This window comes from Nilaparvata lugens, chromosome 6 (genome assembly GCF_014356525.2).
Source record: "Nilaparvata lugens isolate BPH chromosome 6, ASM1435652v1, whole genome shotgun sequence".
Taxonomy (NCBI): Eukaryota; Metazoa; Arthropoda; class Insecta; order Hemiptera; family Delphacidae; genus Nilaparvata; species Nilaparvata lugens.
This window is the reverse complement of record NC_052509.1, coordinates 43,069,932-43,085,314: the sequence shown is the minus strand read 5'-3', so window position 1 is coordinate 43,085,314 and position 15,383 is coordinate 43,069,932. Positions and strand designations below refer to the sequence as shown.

At 38.3% G+C, this 15,383-nt stretch overlaps 2 protein-coding genes across 3 annotated transcripts in view; one reads left to right on the top strand and one right to left on the bottom strand.

The window, feature by feature from the left end:
* Positions 1 to 15,072, bottom strand: part of LOC111049202 (zinc finger protein on ecdysone puffs) — a 46,065-nt gene extending 30,993 nt beyond the window's left edge. For both annotated transcript variants that reach the window (XM_022335220.2, XM_022335222.2), the window contains exons 1-2: positions 14,915 to 15,072; positions 5,408 to 5,437 (exon numbers count right to left, since the gene is read on the bottom strand). In XM_022335220.2, the coding sequence (XP_022190912.1) occupies positions 5,408 to 5,418 (11 nt within the window). In that variant the 5' untranslated portion in view covers positions 5,419 to 5,437; positions 14,915 to 15,072. The remainder of the gene's footprint in view (positions 1 to 5,407; positions 5,438 to 14,914) is intronic.
* LOC120352039 lies at positions 7,373 to 8,950 on the top strand. Its single transcript, XM_039431457.1, has one exon. The coding sequence runs from the start codon at positions 7,373 to 7,375 to the stop codon at positions 8,948 to 8,950; it is 1,578 nt and encodes a 525-aa protein (XP_039287391.1).
* Positions 15,073 to 15,383: the final 311 nt, after the last annotated feature.

Here is a 15,383-nt window from a genome sequence, read left to right as displayed (position 1 = left end):
TGAGAGCTCGGTTGGCTTGCTATAGACCGGGTAAAACACTCAAAACTATCCAGTATCGATCATTTAATGAGAATTGTCTTCAGATTTTTTGTGCTTCACTACAGGATCGAATTGAGTGAGCCCTGGTTTAATATGATTTCAACGTTGTCAGCAAGGGAGGGGTTTTCGTTTTTCTTTTGTAGTTTTAAGGAACTTTTTGATTCTTTGTTTCCTGTGGAGACTAAAAGGGTTTTCTCATCATCGGGGAGGGATGCTGGTCGACTGGGGGGTGGTCCAACCCGTCCAAGTTGCGATTGGTTCACTCCAGAACTTGAAGAACTTAGAGAGCTTATTCTGTTGGTAAGTGACATGTGTAAAACAAACCCTAATCTGAACATTGTATTGAAGAATCTTAGACATGGGTATCGCGATAAAATTAGGGAAACAAAATTGGAAGCAAAAGCAAAACTCATTATGGAGTCTAGTAATAAAATAAAAGCTGCCTGGACCCTTATAAACAAAATAAGACCATCATCAAAAGAGACCAACAACTCATTTGCCACAGCAGATGACTTCAACAATTATTTTCTTGAGTCAGTTGAGAAGATTGTGAATGATATACCAAATGACGGTGAACCTATTCAGTTTACTCACATGCCTGCCATAGTTTATGAATTCACCTGGAGTCCTGTATGTGCTCAAGATGTAATTGAAGCGGTTTTAGGTTTCAGGAGTTCCAATTGTAAGGATATTTATGGCATGACCCCAAATTTGCTCAAGCAGATGATAGTTATTATTGCACCCATATTAGCATTGTGTATAAACAACTGTTTAGCTAGCGGTACTTTCCCTGAACAACTCAAAATCTCCAGAACAGTCCCAGTCTACAAGAAGGGTCCATATTGTGTGACACCTCAAGTTTCAGACCAATTTCTATAATTCCTGTTTTTGCTAAGATATTTGAGGATATTATATCATATTTGCACAACTGTATAAGTACCTTGAGGAGCATGACCTCCTGGCTCCTTCTCAGTTTGGTTTCAGGAAGGGAAAATCTACTGTCATGGCTGTGGAATCACTGTTAGAATCGATTATCAATTCTTTTGAGGAGCGGAAATCAACTTTTTCAATGCTATGTGATATCTCACGAGCATTTGACTGTATTCCTCATACAGTTCTTTTAAAGAAATTGGAGCATTATGGCTTACAGGAATGCGCAATTCGGGTGTTTGAGTCTTACCTTTCTGAGAGAAAACAGATTGTACATTGGAATGATCAGTGCTCAATTCCTCTTCTGGTAAAACGGGGTGTGCCACAGGGCTCATTGTTGGGCCCATTACTCTTTCTTGTAGCAACAAATGATTTGCACTACTATCTAGAGGGAAATGTGCTGTTCTATGCGGATGACACTTCCTTGTTCTCTGCAAATAAGAGTGTCACCCAGGCTAAAGCAGATGTGATGGAGCTGTATGATAAAGCTCGTGATTGGTTCTCACTAAACAGATTGTCTCTGAATGAGGCAAAAACCCAAAGTATATTGTTCTCTATATCAGATGTCAGTATTTGCAGCCGGTCCGATTATTGGGGTTCACTCTTGATGCCAAGTTACTCTGGGAACCTCATATAGACATGGTGTGCTCCAGTCTCAGCAGCATTGTCTATCTACTGAGAAGGCTGATGTCTGAACTGCCAATTTCGGTGGTCAGACAGGCCTATTTTGCTTTTTTTTCATTCGAGGATGAGTTATGGTTTGAAATTGTGGGGTCATGCATCTAGCACTTCTAAAGTGCTGTTAATTTAGAAGAGAGCGGTCCGGGTGATTTCTGGGGCGGGCTATCTCGATCACTGTAAGCCCCTTCTCTCTAAAAATGGCATTCTATCCGTCATTAATGAGTTCATCTATCAATGTTTGAAGGATATACATCAGATGCAGGATAGGCTACCAAAGAGCAATGACATTCACAGTCACTTCACAAGAAACCGTGAGAGTATATATATACCAAGATGCAGACTTGAAAAGTCCAAGTCGAGCTACCCTGTGATAGGCTACAAATTCCATAACTTGCTACCAACTCAAGTTAGATCCTTGCAAAATAAACGTTTTCTCCAAGTACTTAGATCCTGGTTGATTGTGAATCAATTTTACTCAGTAGAGGAATTCATTACTGCTGATCACAACACCCTAGTCAATTTAATATAATGCTTTTTTTGTCTATTGATACCCAAGTACAGGAGACTAAATTATCTGATCTAATTATAAATTTGCTTCAACTGATCTGCTTTATTTATTATTGTCTATTGTACGTATTGTATCTGTGCAATTTATTGAATGTTTCTTTAATGTGAATTGTGACTTGGCTATATGTAACTTCTATATTCAACTGGCCCAATAAAAACTTGAAACTTGAATGTCATCTACTGTCAACATGAAACAGCTGTTATGTAGGTAAGGTGAACGTGATATATATTGAGCTCAAAATTTCAGTGATTTCATTCTTTATTTTGTGAATTTAAAGTTTGTTTCATGTTTTTACGAAAGTTTTACTATCAATCTATCCACATTTAAAATCGTTTGTTTTATTCTAATCTATATTCTCAGATTGTGATTTTGTGTAGAAATTGAAATGGACATAACCTATGTATAATATTTGGACAATTTGAAACTAAAATTAGGAAATTGGAAAAGTTTTAGGCAATAGCCTGTTTTTTTCTTTTTCGATCATTGTATTGTTTGTGCTAATCAAATAAATAAATAAACATGGATCTCGATATTGAAGATGCTCTTCTTGCTTATCCTGCTTTTATAAAAAAACCAAACTAACCCTATGTACCCGGGTTAATAACTGTATAGAATACTAGCCGTCAGGCTCGCTTCGCTCGCCATATCCGTCTAGCCAGGGGACTCCGCCCCCTTGACCCCCGACTGGATCGTCCAAGAATGAGATCAGCAGGCTCGCTTCGCTCGCCTGCATTTTTCATTTGAGCATTTTTATCACATGTTAGGACCATCCAGTCGGGGGTCCAGACTAAACGTCTGGCTAAACGGATATGGAGAGCGAATCGAGCATGACGGCTAGTAATATAATATTCCCAGGAATAGCTCTGATTATAGTAGCAGTGCCCAATCAATTTCTCCGCGATAAATGCATTTCAATCTTCAACTTGGTGCCAACCTAACAAAGTCAACTCAACCTAATGCCAACCTGACAAAATTATTAATTTAGTTAACAACTGTTTCGAAGAGGTACTCTCTATATAGTTCTATATTAACATATGGTATGGACATTTTTCAATTATAATTGAGAGAATAAGAATATATATGCTAAAAGACGAACTTTAAACCCTTAAAAACCACCCTTAGAGTTGGAATATTGCTAAAAGATTTCTTAGCCAACTGAACATACCTACCAAATTGGAACGTTTATGGTCCGGTAGATTTTTAGTTCTGCGAGTGAGTGCCATTTCGCTATATATATATATATATATATATATATATATATATAATATATATATATATATATATATATATATATATATATATATATATATATATATATGAAAAGCCCTAGAATTTTAACTTCAATTGATTAAAAAAAATATTTGTAGACATTTTTAAAACATTTAAATAATTCAATAACCTGGACGGGACTGGTTATTATCTAGTTTTCATCAAGATTTGAATTATTCATTAACTAGCAGGTAAACCGTGCTCAGCAAGGGTCTATTTTAAAAGTTGACTAATTAAAAACTTGAGCAAGTAGAATCTTGAAGAGCTTGAAGTAGGCCTAAAACCATCTTCGGTTAATTATATGCAAAATTTCAAGTTAATTTCAGTCCAGTAGTTTAGGCGTGATGGTGCATGAAACATAATTTTCCTATCCCGTACGTGTATAAGCCAGTTTTTTCTTTATTATAATATAGATAATTTCTTCAATTTGGTACTAACATTAAGTGACAGAACTCAAATCTGTTTAGAAACCTTCTTCAACTTAATGCCAAACTTACAAAATTGGACTGGGTATTAATTTAGTTACCAATTTCAACCATCTGTTTCGGAGAGCTAGTATCTCTAGATTATAGTTCTATATTAACATATGGTATGTACATTTCCATGAACATTCGTCCACTTTGATGTGTTAAAAAGCCCCACACCGACCGGGAAAACAACGAGCACGAATGTTCACTGCTTGCCGAATGCCGCATGTCTGGAGCCGGCTGAAACAACGAGCACGAATTTCCGCTGCTTTCTGAATAGACAAACATCCATCCACACTACTAGCGATTCGGCGAGTCGCTGCTCGGTGTTTGCCGAATGATGCATGTCTGGAGCCGGCTTAAGGTCTATAGTTTCAATCGGGTACTTGTGGATGAGGATACTGCGTGAGGTCTACTGTTCACAGAACTACTAGTTATAGGCCTAGTAGGTGAAAAATTTTAAATCAGTCGAAAAAAACGGCTGTTTATTCACTATTTAAAAAAGTGTACGGAACAGGAACATTTGTTTCATTTCTCTTTTTCCAACAGTGTCCACCACCATAGTAGCCTATCCACTTTACAAGCAACACAAGATTCAGCGCTTAATTATTCAACGACAAGTTAGTCAAAAGTAGCTCTAACGGCGTGTGGTGAAACCTGATTTTGACACCTATTCGCTAACTGCAGTTAACGCTCTTAGTAGTTAGTGCACAATGCATAATATGCAGCAGTTCTTTCAACTTCCTTAGATAGCAAAATACGATCTTCCGACTACTTTTGACAATTGGAAAAATAATTTCAATTATTCATGAAAAACTTTCTCGCTTCACCACTCACTTATCTTTTGAAACAAAAAAGTTTCTAGCATGTCGAATATTTCATGTTTTCTGCTCTAAATGTCTTGACATTTTTCAACATATTCATTAATTAAAAAATAACTATAGGTCGGACTGAAATTATCAAGACACCTATAGGAAGCTTACATTCTCCCCGTCATTTTGATATGAAATTCTTTTATTTCATTTTGATTGATATGACACCCAATATTTCTGAGATAAGTAATATTCAAAAGAAAAATATATTTTCGCACAGCTTTCAATTTTATCAAAAAAATAAATTTTCTTTTAAACCTTCAACCCTGAAACTTTTCCAGCACTATTGGAATATCGGGGATGATATTTTACATACAATATTGTGTTCAAATTTAGAAATTTAAGTTACAATGCTACACAATTTGACAACACGCTGTAATTTCTTTGGATAGAGGGGCAAGTCTCAACTTATTTATACAAACTATAAACTGAATTTTGGTCTATAGATAAAGTTGGTTTGCCAACTATCAAAAATAGATGTCATAAAACAGCAGATTGTTCTTTTCAACTCCTTCGCTTTAAACAAAAACTCATCATAATTTCAAGAAATTGAGATGAAGCAAAATAGAAAAACATCTCACCCTCGGCTCATGATTCAGATGTTGGTAAACCTGAAAAACAAAATAAAATTTCAATTAAAAGTATGAAAACTAATAGATGAATATCTAATATGCCAATCATTCAATAGCTTATTCCTAACTAATACTGATAAGGCTACCTATTATACAAAAAGGGGAACAGTAGTAAGCTAGTAACTACTGTTACTCAAATGAGCAGACACAGAAAATATTTCGGATGGAATGCATCAATATTAGATTAATCATTCCTAAATCAACTGACTGAACTCTCCACTCACTTATACTTATATAGAAGACACGCTATGTTTTTGTTATAATGACATACTATATAATATTTTTCAAAAATAAAATGGTCTGTTATAACTAGCCTATAGAGGCATCTCTCTACTGAGCATTATGTATAAGCTATTAACAAATATCCTTCTTCAAAGGTTCATCCCTATTGCTGAGGCAATACTGGGGGATTACCAGGGTGGATTCAGAAAAGGCAGAGCACAGTTGATCAGATTTACACATTGAGGCGATAAAGAAGTGCTTTCAGCACGATATAGTTCTTTACATGCTATTCGTTGATTATAAAAGAGCATTTGATAGTTTATGCAAGAGGAAGCTACTTGAAGCCCTGAACAATAATGGACTGCCATCCCAATTAATTAAGCTCGTGGCAGCTACCCTGAATGAGACTTATACCCTAGGGTAAGGATAGAAAAGGCTGTTGGAAGATGTTTTCATGTGAAGTATGGGGTAAGGCAGAGAGAAGCTTTGTCGGCATTATTGTTCAATTTGACTCAACACGAGGCTTTCAAGAATATTGCACATTATGGAAGTACTATCGTGAATCGATTGTGGCAGTTCTGTGGATACGCAGATGATCCAGTCATAATAGCAAGAACTGTGCCTACACTAAGAGAAACCTTCACGTTATTGGTAAACAATGGTGAGCCAATGGGGCTGAAGATAAATAACATCAAAATAATATATTTACGAGTGTCACCAGCAATGGTTGGGGTGTGAAAAACATGAATATTGGGCACTGCAAATTTCAGCAGATGGACGACTTTGTATACCTAGGAACGTTTGTGGCGAGTAGTGGGAGAGTTACAGATGAGATAAGTAAGCGAATCATGGCAGGTTAGGTTCTATAACAGGTCATAAGAGGTCGTTCTATGATAGTATAAAATTATTCTCGACTATATTCCAGAGCTACAAAGATTAAATTATATAACCTTACTCATTAGTGAGGCATGTAGTATGTTATGGCTCTGAGACGTCGAAACATATTATTGGCTCAGTAAAAAGTTCTTCCACTGTGACTGTTGAGAGCGGTTGATAAGCGTAGATCAATCTTTGTATCTAGGCTGCAGCCTGAAGTGACGGTGTCTGAAGTTACTACGTATCTGAATCAGTCTGGCATAGCCAGCTCGGAATTTGACTGCCAAAAATTGAATTCCAGGTATGACTACTATTCCTCTTTCAAGTTGGCTGTAGCCGATAAGTTCTTTGATCGTGTGCTGTCTGCTGAATTTTGGACGGAGGGGACCTTAGTTAAAAAATACATCCCTGCAAACAGGAAAAATAAGCAATCATCTAATGGTTTTTTAGGCAGTCCAAAACTGGCTCCTCACCTGAAAGACTAATCGATTCTGACGATTGTATTTCCATGCATGATTTTCCTTGTGATAAACTGCTTTTTGACATGCTTTTTTATAATGTGCAATGCATTAAAAATAAAGTGAATGAACTGGAACTGTTTCTTAGCTCAAACATGAGATTTAAATTGCTGTGTCTGACTGAGCATTGGATGTGCTTGGATGATCTAAAACTTTTTAAAATTGCTGGATATGACTTCTTCTGTCGAAGTGAGTTCCAGTGTGGTGGTGTTGCTATTTATAAAGACACATCTGTGATTGCCCACTTTGCATGCATTGACATTTCTATGCACTGTGTTGAAAAAGAGCATGAATTCGCATGTTTATCCCTATTGCGAAGTTGTACATTGTTACAGTTTATCGGTCACCAGCTGGTTGCCTTCAAAAATTTTTCAACTCACTTGAGGGACTTGTCATTCAGTTAGCTAACTTAAATCCAGGTTTTAACATAATTGTTGGCGGTGACTTCAACATTGACGTGTTGAAGGCTGACCACAGGACAAGGGAGTTTGTTAACCTACTTAGATCTCTGGACCTCTATGTGGCTAACTGGCAGCCCACTAGATTAGATGCTTGCCTCGATAATGTGATTACAAATCTGAACATTGGCAATAACATTAGTTGTTCAATTGTAATTCCTCTCCTCAGTGACCACCTGGCACTCGGCTGCAATGTGGAATTGCCAACTTCCACCTACCCTGCCACTATACCTGCAGGGCGTGATCGATTCACTTGGGTGCGACCCATCACACAGAGTGAACGCGAGCGTTTTCTGCATTATCTGACTCTGACTGACTGGAGCTTTCTGAAGGATCATCCTGATGCCCAGCCTAATTTCACGGCGTTTTTTGATAGACTCCTGACTGGCTTCAACAACTGCTTTCCACTAAAACGTTTCCTCTCTGGAAGGCCTGGTAAACGTGGTGCACTGTGGATTACGGACGACCTTCTTGACCTGGTTCTTATGGCGTATGAGCGGTTTCGGGCTGATCGACTTCTATCCTCTAAACGGACCTACATGGGACTTAGGAGATCATACCAACGGGCTGTTCGTGCGGCCAGGATGCGCTACAACTCTGAGCTGATTGACCGGGCACCCAATAGGTTCAAAGCTGCCTGGGGTATCATCAGGGCCGCTGCGGGTGTGCCAGCTCCTGGTGCTGTTCCGGTATCTGCGGATGATCTTCACGACGCGTGGACCAGCTCTATTCGCGGTCTCTTCGAGGGGATCCGAGCTTCCCCTGTGGTGGCGGCGGATCTGCTCTCGGCTTCGGTTCGGCCCCCCGCTCTTCGGCTTTTGACCTGGCGCCATATTACTTGTGATGATGTCACTCGAGTTGTGAACTGTTTGAGCAACTCGGTTAGTAGAGATATTTATGGTATGACCAGTGCTACTATTAAGGGTGTATTAGCTCTTATTGTTGCTCCCCTGACTGCTTGTATCAATCTGTGTTTCCAGCAGTCTGTATTTCCTTGTCAGCTTAAAATTTCTAAGACGGTGCCTGTCTTTAAGAAGGGTGATGAGCATGATCCTACTAACTATAGGTCTACCTCCATCCTGCCTGTTATATCGAAGATATTTGAAATCCTCATTGCTGAGCAACTCCTTGCTTATTGTGACCAGTGCGGCCTGTTTGCGACCACCCAATTTGGTTTCAGGGAAAATAGATCCACCACTGATGCAGTAGATTTTCTGCTTTCCAAAATATTTTATTGCTTTGAGGCACGTGGACTTGCTGGGCTCACCTTGTGTGATCTCAGCAAGGCCTTTGATACAATGGATCATGCTATTCTCATGGACAAGCTTAGGCATTATGGTGTGGGACCGTCTCCTCTCAAACTGATTCAGGCCTACCTGGGGGGTCGCAGAAGGCGATTAGTTGCTTATTGCGTGTAATAATTACTATTTACAAACTTCATTCACTGATATGGGATTAAAGTTTTTTATAATAAAATTAGTAAAAATGTATAATACAAACAAACAAAATTATGGAATTAGTAAATAAATATTAATGTTCTATTAAGGATAATAATAAGAAAGGTTATTTTTAGAAAAATGAAAAACAGTAAAGAGTGGAATGAAGAATAAATAGTTTCAATATTTACAGTCTAACTAAATTTTCACAATTTTCCACTCCAATATCAACCAACCAGGAAATAAACTTTTCTTGAACCTGTGTCTATTGAATTCTTCCCTAATGTAACTTGGTATTGAATTATAAATTTTTGGTCCCAAATATGTGTAGTTTCTTTGCCCAAATGTAGTGTTCATCCTTGGTACTATTGAATACGGTTTCTCTGCCTTGTTTGATGGTTATGATCTGCCAGTCTTATGTGTTCGTTGTTTCTCCTCATTCGCGTGATGATAGCCTGGATGTAGAGTTGTCTTACACTCAGTACTTTACTGTCCTTGAAAGAATGTTCGTGGGGAATTGATTCTCCTTGAAGCCTATTATTTTTAGTATTCGTTTTTGAAGTTTATAGAGAGGTTCAACATGTGTAAAATTCGTAGCTCCCCAGATAATTATGACGTATTAAAATTGATTGCACTAAAGAAAAATAAACAGTTTTTAATGTCTCATAGTTGAGGATTTTACGGAGTTGATAGAATTTGTAGAGAAGCTTCCTGATCCGGGTAATTGATAGATTAATGTGCTTGTCCCATTTGAATTTGTTGTCCACTATTGTTCCTAAATATTTTATTTCATTGACTTGTTGAATTGAAGGGCAATCACAGGGTTGTTGGTGCTTCCACAGTGATGCAGGATTATTGAAGAATCCGGTGGTCTCGTCCGTTCTGTCAGAGAAAAGGCTAAAAATTTCGTTTTTGTTGCATTTACTGTAAGCAAATTTTCTCTAAACCATTTATCGACTTTGATCAATTCTTCCTGTGCCAGATTAAAAACTTCCTCCCAGGTGTTTCCTTCAAATAGTATACACGTATCATCAGCAAAAGCTATTACTCTTCCTCTTATCTTAATTGAACATAGCTCATTTGCATATGCCAAATACAGAATTGGCCCAAGAACTGTTCCTTGGGGAATCCCAAACTTCATCGTTTCCTCTGAACTGAGATGTTCTTCAACTTTGACTTTTTGACGCCGGTCACAGAGGTATGATCTAAACCATGCTAGAGGAACTCCTCTAATTCCCATGGCTCTAATTTCTTCAGCAGCAAACTGTGATTAACAGTGTCAAAAGCTTTTGCTAGGTCCAGGAACACTGCTGCACATTTTTGTTATTTTCTAGCTTATCTGTGACAAAATTTGACAATTCTAATACCGCATCTTCTGTACTCCTCCCCTCACGAAAACCAAATTGATTCCTAGATAGTAAGTTGTTTTTTTCCATGTAATTCACAAGACGTTTCTTTACCAGTTTTTCCAAAATCTTAGAAATATTGCTTATAAGTGAAATAGGCCTGTAATTGTGGCATTTGTTTTGTCGCCTCCTTTATGTAATGGTCTAACACACTCTTTCATCTTCTAGCTTTGGAAAAATCCTTTTGACAGACTTAAATTAAATATGTGAATTAATGGTTTTACAATTACATTTTTTATCGACTTCAATGTTCTATTATGATTCCATCAAGTCCTGGAGCACTGTCATTTCGCAAACTACTAATAGCTTCAAGAAGCTCATCTTCAGTTACTGGGTGAAAGTAGATGGAGTGTAGAGTTCTTGTAACAGGTTTATATTGGGATATGATTTGGTCTAGTGGTTTTCTTAAGGAATCTATTATTGTCTCCGCCATTTCTTCACCTACATTTGTGAAAAAGTTATTCATGTGGTTGAGCACAGTTTCTGGATTTTCCTTTAGATTGAAAATCCTATCATCTATTTTAATAGCATTCAATTTCATTTTTGTTTTTGATTTAGAGTCAGTAGCATCTTTGATTACTTTCCACATTTTTTTATTATCCTTTCCAGCTTCATACAATTTCTCTCTATAGTATTGGTCCTTTGTTTCATGAATTAAAGCTGTGAGTGTATTCCTATACCGACGATAGAAGTTGGTTAAGTTAATGTTGTTTGGGTCTTCCTTTCTTCTTTGTTGAGTAGATTTCTGGTTCTTATTGCTGCTACTATACCTCTGGTGATCCATGGTTTGATGGGTTTGTACTTCTTCTGCCGCCGATGCTGCTTGATATTATTGTATATGTTGTCTCAGAGTTGATAAGAAGGTGTCATAAGATGTATCTGGATTATTATCTTCTAAAACATGAATCCACTCCTCATTCAGTAGTTCATTCTTCAAGCTATTAATGTCTATTTCTCGTTTATTTCATGTGTTCCAGTTTCATTTGCACTATTTCTCGAAATATGTTGCACTCCTAGAATTGTGGTGAAGTGGTCAGTTATTGTTGATTCATAAATGATTGGAAAAAGATTATCTCTGGAGTTGGTAGCAATGTGATCTATGCAAGAAGCAGTTTCTGTTGTAGTTCTGGTTGCTTGTTTAATGCAGAGTCTGAGCCCATGCTCGCTTAGAAGATCGCAGCAGTATCATAGTCATCAATGATGATGTGGACGAATTTGAGGGTGTTAATATTCATGTCTCCGGACATATGACTTGTTGCCTCTTAATTCATTCAGGATCGATTCCAAGTCACTCAGGAAACTGTAATATCATTGAAGGACGGTGATCTGTATATTGCAAGGATGTTCCACTTTTTGTCTGCTGCATCCACCGAATATGTAGGACATTTGCCTGGTTAATATGTAGCTCAACACATTGTACATTTATACTATCTTTAACATAAACAACTACACCATCATTTTGTAATGGGTTGTTTATGGTGGAAAGCTGCCTAGGGTATCATCATGGCCGCTGCGGGTGTGCCAGCTCCTGGTGCTGTTCCGGTATCTGCGGATGATCTTCACGACGCGTGGACCAGCTCTATTCGCGGTCTCTTCGAGGGGATCCGAGCTTCCCCTGTGGTGGCGGCGGATCTGCTCTCGGCTTCGGTTCGGCCCCCGTCTCTTCGGCTTTTGACCTGGCGCCATATTACTTGTGATGATGTCACTCGAGTTCTGAACTGTTTGAGCAACTCGGTTAGTAGAGATATTTATGGTATGACCAGTGCTACTATTAAGGGTGTATTAGCTCTTATTGTTGCTCCCCTGACTGCTTGTATCAATCTGTGTTTCCAGCAGTCTGTATTTCCTTGTCAGCTTAAAATTTCTAAGACGGTGCCTGTCTTTAAGAAGGGTGATGAGCATGATCCTACTAACTATAGGTCTACCTCCATCCTGCCTGTTATATCGAAGATATTTGAAATCCTCATTGCTGAGCAACTCCTTGCTCATTGTGACCAGTGCGGCCTGTTTGCGACCACCCAATTTGGTTTCAGGGAAAATAGATCCACCACTGATGCAGTAGATTTTCTGCTTTCCAAAATATTTTATTGCTTTGAGGCACGTGGACTTGCTGGGCTCACCTTGTGTGATCTCAGCAAGGCCTTTGATACAATGGATCATGCTATTCTCATGGACAAGCTTAGGCATTATGGTGTGGGACCGTCTCCTCTCAAACTGATTCAGGCCTACCTGGGGGGTCGCAGACAGGCGGTGCTGGCTAATGGAGTTCTCTCTGAGATCAGGGATTGTGTTGACTGTGGAGTGCCTCAGGGCTCTGTCCTGGGGCCTCTGTTGTTTCTTATTTCAGTTAACGACATAGCTCAGGTGGATGGCAGGTGTGTTGTCTGTTATGCGGACGACACCACCTTCTTCAATGCTGGTCGCGAGATGGGAGGTCTGAGGGCAGCTATGGTGGAGACTGGGGCATTCGCGTCGGACTGGTTCTCTGCCAATCGCTTCCTCCTCAATGAAGACAAAACACAGTTTATTGTGTTCAGTCTCAGAAATGGGAATGAATACAATTTTGCTCCCGTCAAACTGTTAGGGTTTACCCTTGACAGGAAGCTCTCATGGGGCGAGCACATTGAGACAGTCTGCGCCAGGTTGAGCAGAGTGGTTTTCCTGCTGAGAGGTCTCAAATACAGTGTGCCACCTCATTATCTTAAAATGTGCTATTTTGGCTTTTTTCAGAGCGTGATTTTATATGGCCTCCCCCTCTGGGGTGGAGCCACAGATGTCGCCCGAGTCCTTCGTCTCCAGAATAGGGCCCTGAGGATTATTTGTGGGGCTGGTAGATTAGCCCACTGTCGCCCGCTCTTTATCAAAGAGAGGATCCTCACCGTCTTCTCCCTCTATGTTCTTCACACCCTTTGCAGAACACATGCAAACGTGGGGTTGCTCGTGACCCGACAGAGCTTCCACCCGTATGAGACTAGGGGTAGACTCAGGCTGGATTTACCCTACCAGAGGCTGAGCAGAACTCGGACTGGTCTGGCTCATATGTCTATCAGCCTCTATAATAGGCTGCCTCTGTTGGCCAGGGATCTGCCTGCTGTGCGGTTTCGAGAGGCTCTGAGGAGCCTGCTGACGGATCACCCTCTGTACTCACTCCGTGAGTTCTTCATGTTGGAGAGCAGTGTGGTGAGTGCCTATTTTCTTATTTGATTTCTGCCTCCGGGCAGTTGTTTATATTTACTTTTTTTTGACGTGTCCCAGTGGGCTTCACTTTAGTGATCCCTTTTATGGACCTATTTAATTAAATACTAAAAATACTAGACTTGGGTATTCACTGCTGGGGACATAGAAAGGCTTCGCATCTTTGAAAGAAAGGTTATAAGAATGACATTAGGCCCTGTTTGCAAAAATTGAATTTAGAGGAGAAAAATAGCGAAATCTAGCGCTTCCTTGGGAGTGAAGACATTTTCGATTTATTAAAGCTGGACGGATTTGTAGGTGGCAAAATAATATATAAAGTGGGAAATAGTAAACAATAGAAGAAAAGAATAGATGGAAGGCCAAGGAATAGATGGACATATGATGTGGAGCAGGATTTGAGAATGCTTAGAGCAACTGGAAAAAACGGACAGAGGATCTCGAGAGGTGCAGAGGCTTTGTGTGTGAAGCCAAGGTTTGTAACAACCAATAGAACTGAGGAGTAACATTTGCTATATAATATAGTAGATGTACTTTAATAAATGGCATTAAAGATTTTAGCCAAAATATGTCTATTATCTATAAAATAAAAAGTAAAGAGTAGCCTACTAGTAGATTCATAATAAATATGAGTAGTTCTAGAAAACATTGTGCCATACAAAATTTATTTAGGTAGCCTATATTATGTTCATATATCCTTAAAATTATCTTATAAATATTGCACCACAATATTATAATAATATTCCTAAAAATAAGACTGTTTCATAATTATTATTGTTTCGGTTTATTTTTCATGTGAGTTAAAAAAGTGTGTGTGCATGAAAAAATTTAGTCCATTTCAATATGAATCTAAACTCAAATCTTGCTGATGAAATAGGCCTGCCCTAATCAAAATAGGCTATTTCTTGTAAAATGAGACAAAATTATTATCTTTTGAAGAATTAAAGATTTATTATTGATGTAATGTCCATTACATTTTTGGTACTCGGAATCTATCAACAAGGATAAATAAGACAAATAAAAAGCTAAAAATAATAATTACAGTCAATTTGTTTACTGGTGATCAATAATAGGTAGACCTACCTAACTTAATGCTTGGAACTTGGAAGTTGAATTGTGTTGTTTTCTAAATTAAATCAAAGACTAAAATGATTCATACTTCTATTTAAAAAAAATTCAAAGTTGATATTTTATAAATCAAAGTTACCAGAATAGAACTTATTACAACAAAGACGCCCAAAACAAAGCTTTTCAATCGATTGGAGCTATCATGAGTAAGTAAGGAAGAAACCGGTATAGTTTGTGTAATTTATCAACAATATAAATTAATAAAAAACGATGATCTTACCTTGATATTATTTAACGATCTTGATCTCAACAATAAACACTTTAAAACAACGATTATTTAACAGATAAATCAATTTATATCAGTAACTGAAAAAGTTTACAAGCAATAATACGCCATTTAAAATCCAAAGAGATCATCTAGAGATGACGATGACAGGAGCATCGACTGTTGAAAAGTATAGAGTGCTCACCATCACCAATACCAACAATGCGACATGGAATCCTCCAAGCGCATACCTATAGAAAATCCAGCGGCACAGCCACTTGAACCATATCGCTGTCCACATTTTCTAACGCATCGAAAGTGAATGCTCGTATCTCGGGTACATACAGAGCTACGGGTGAGTATTTTGTCAACTAGATGAATAACAATGCCAGTTAAGGGACAATATTACCACAGAATGCAGTTATTTTTTGGAAATTTCCATATACATTTAGGAAAGGAACAGTTTTGGACGTTAACCCTGTTG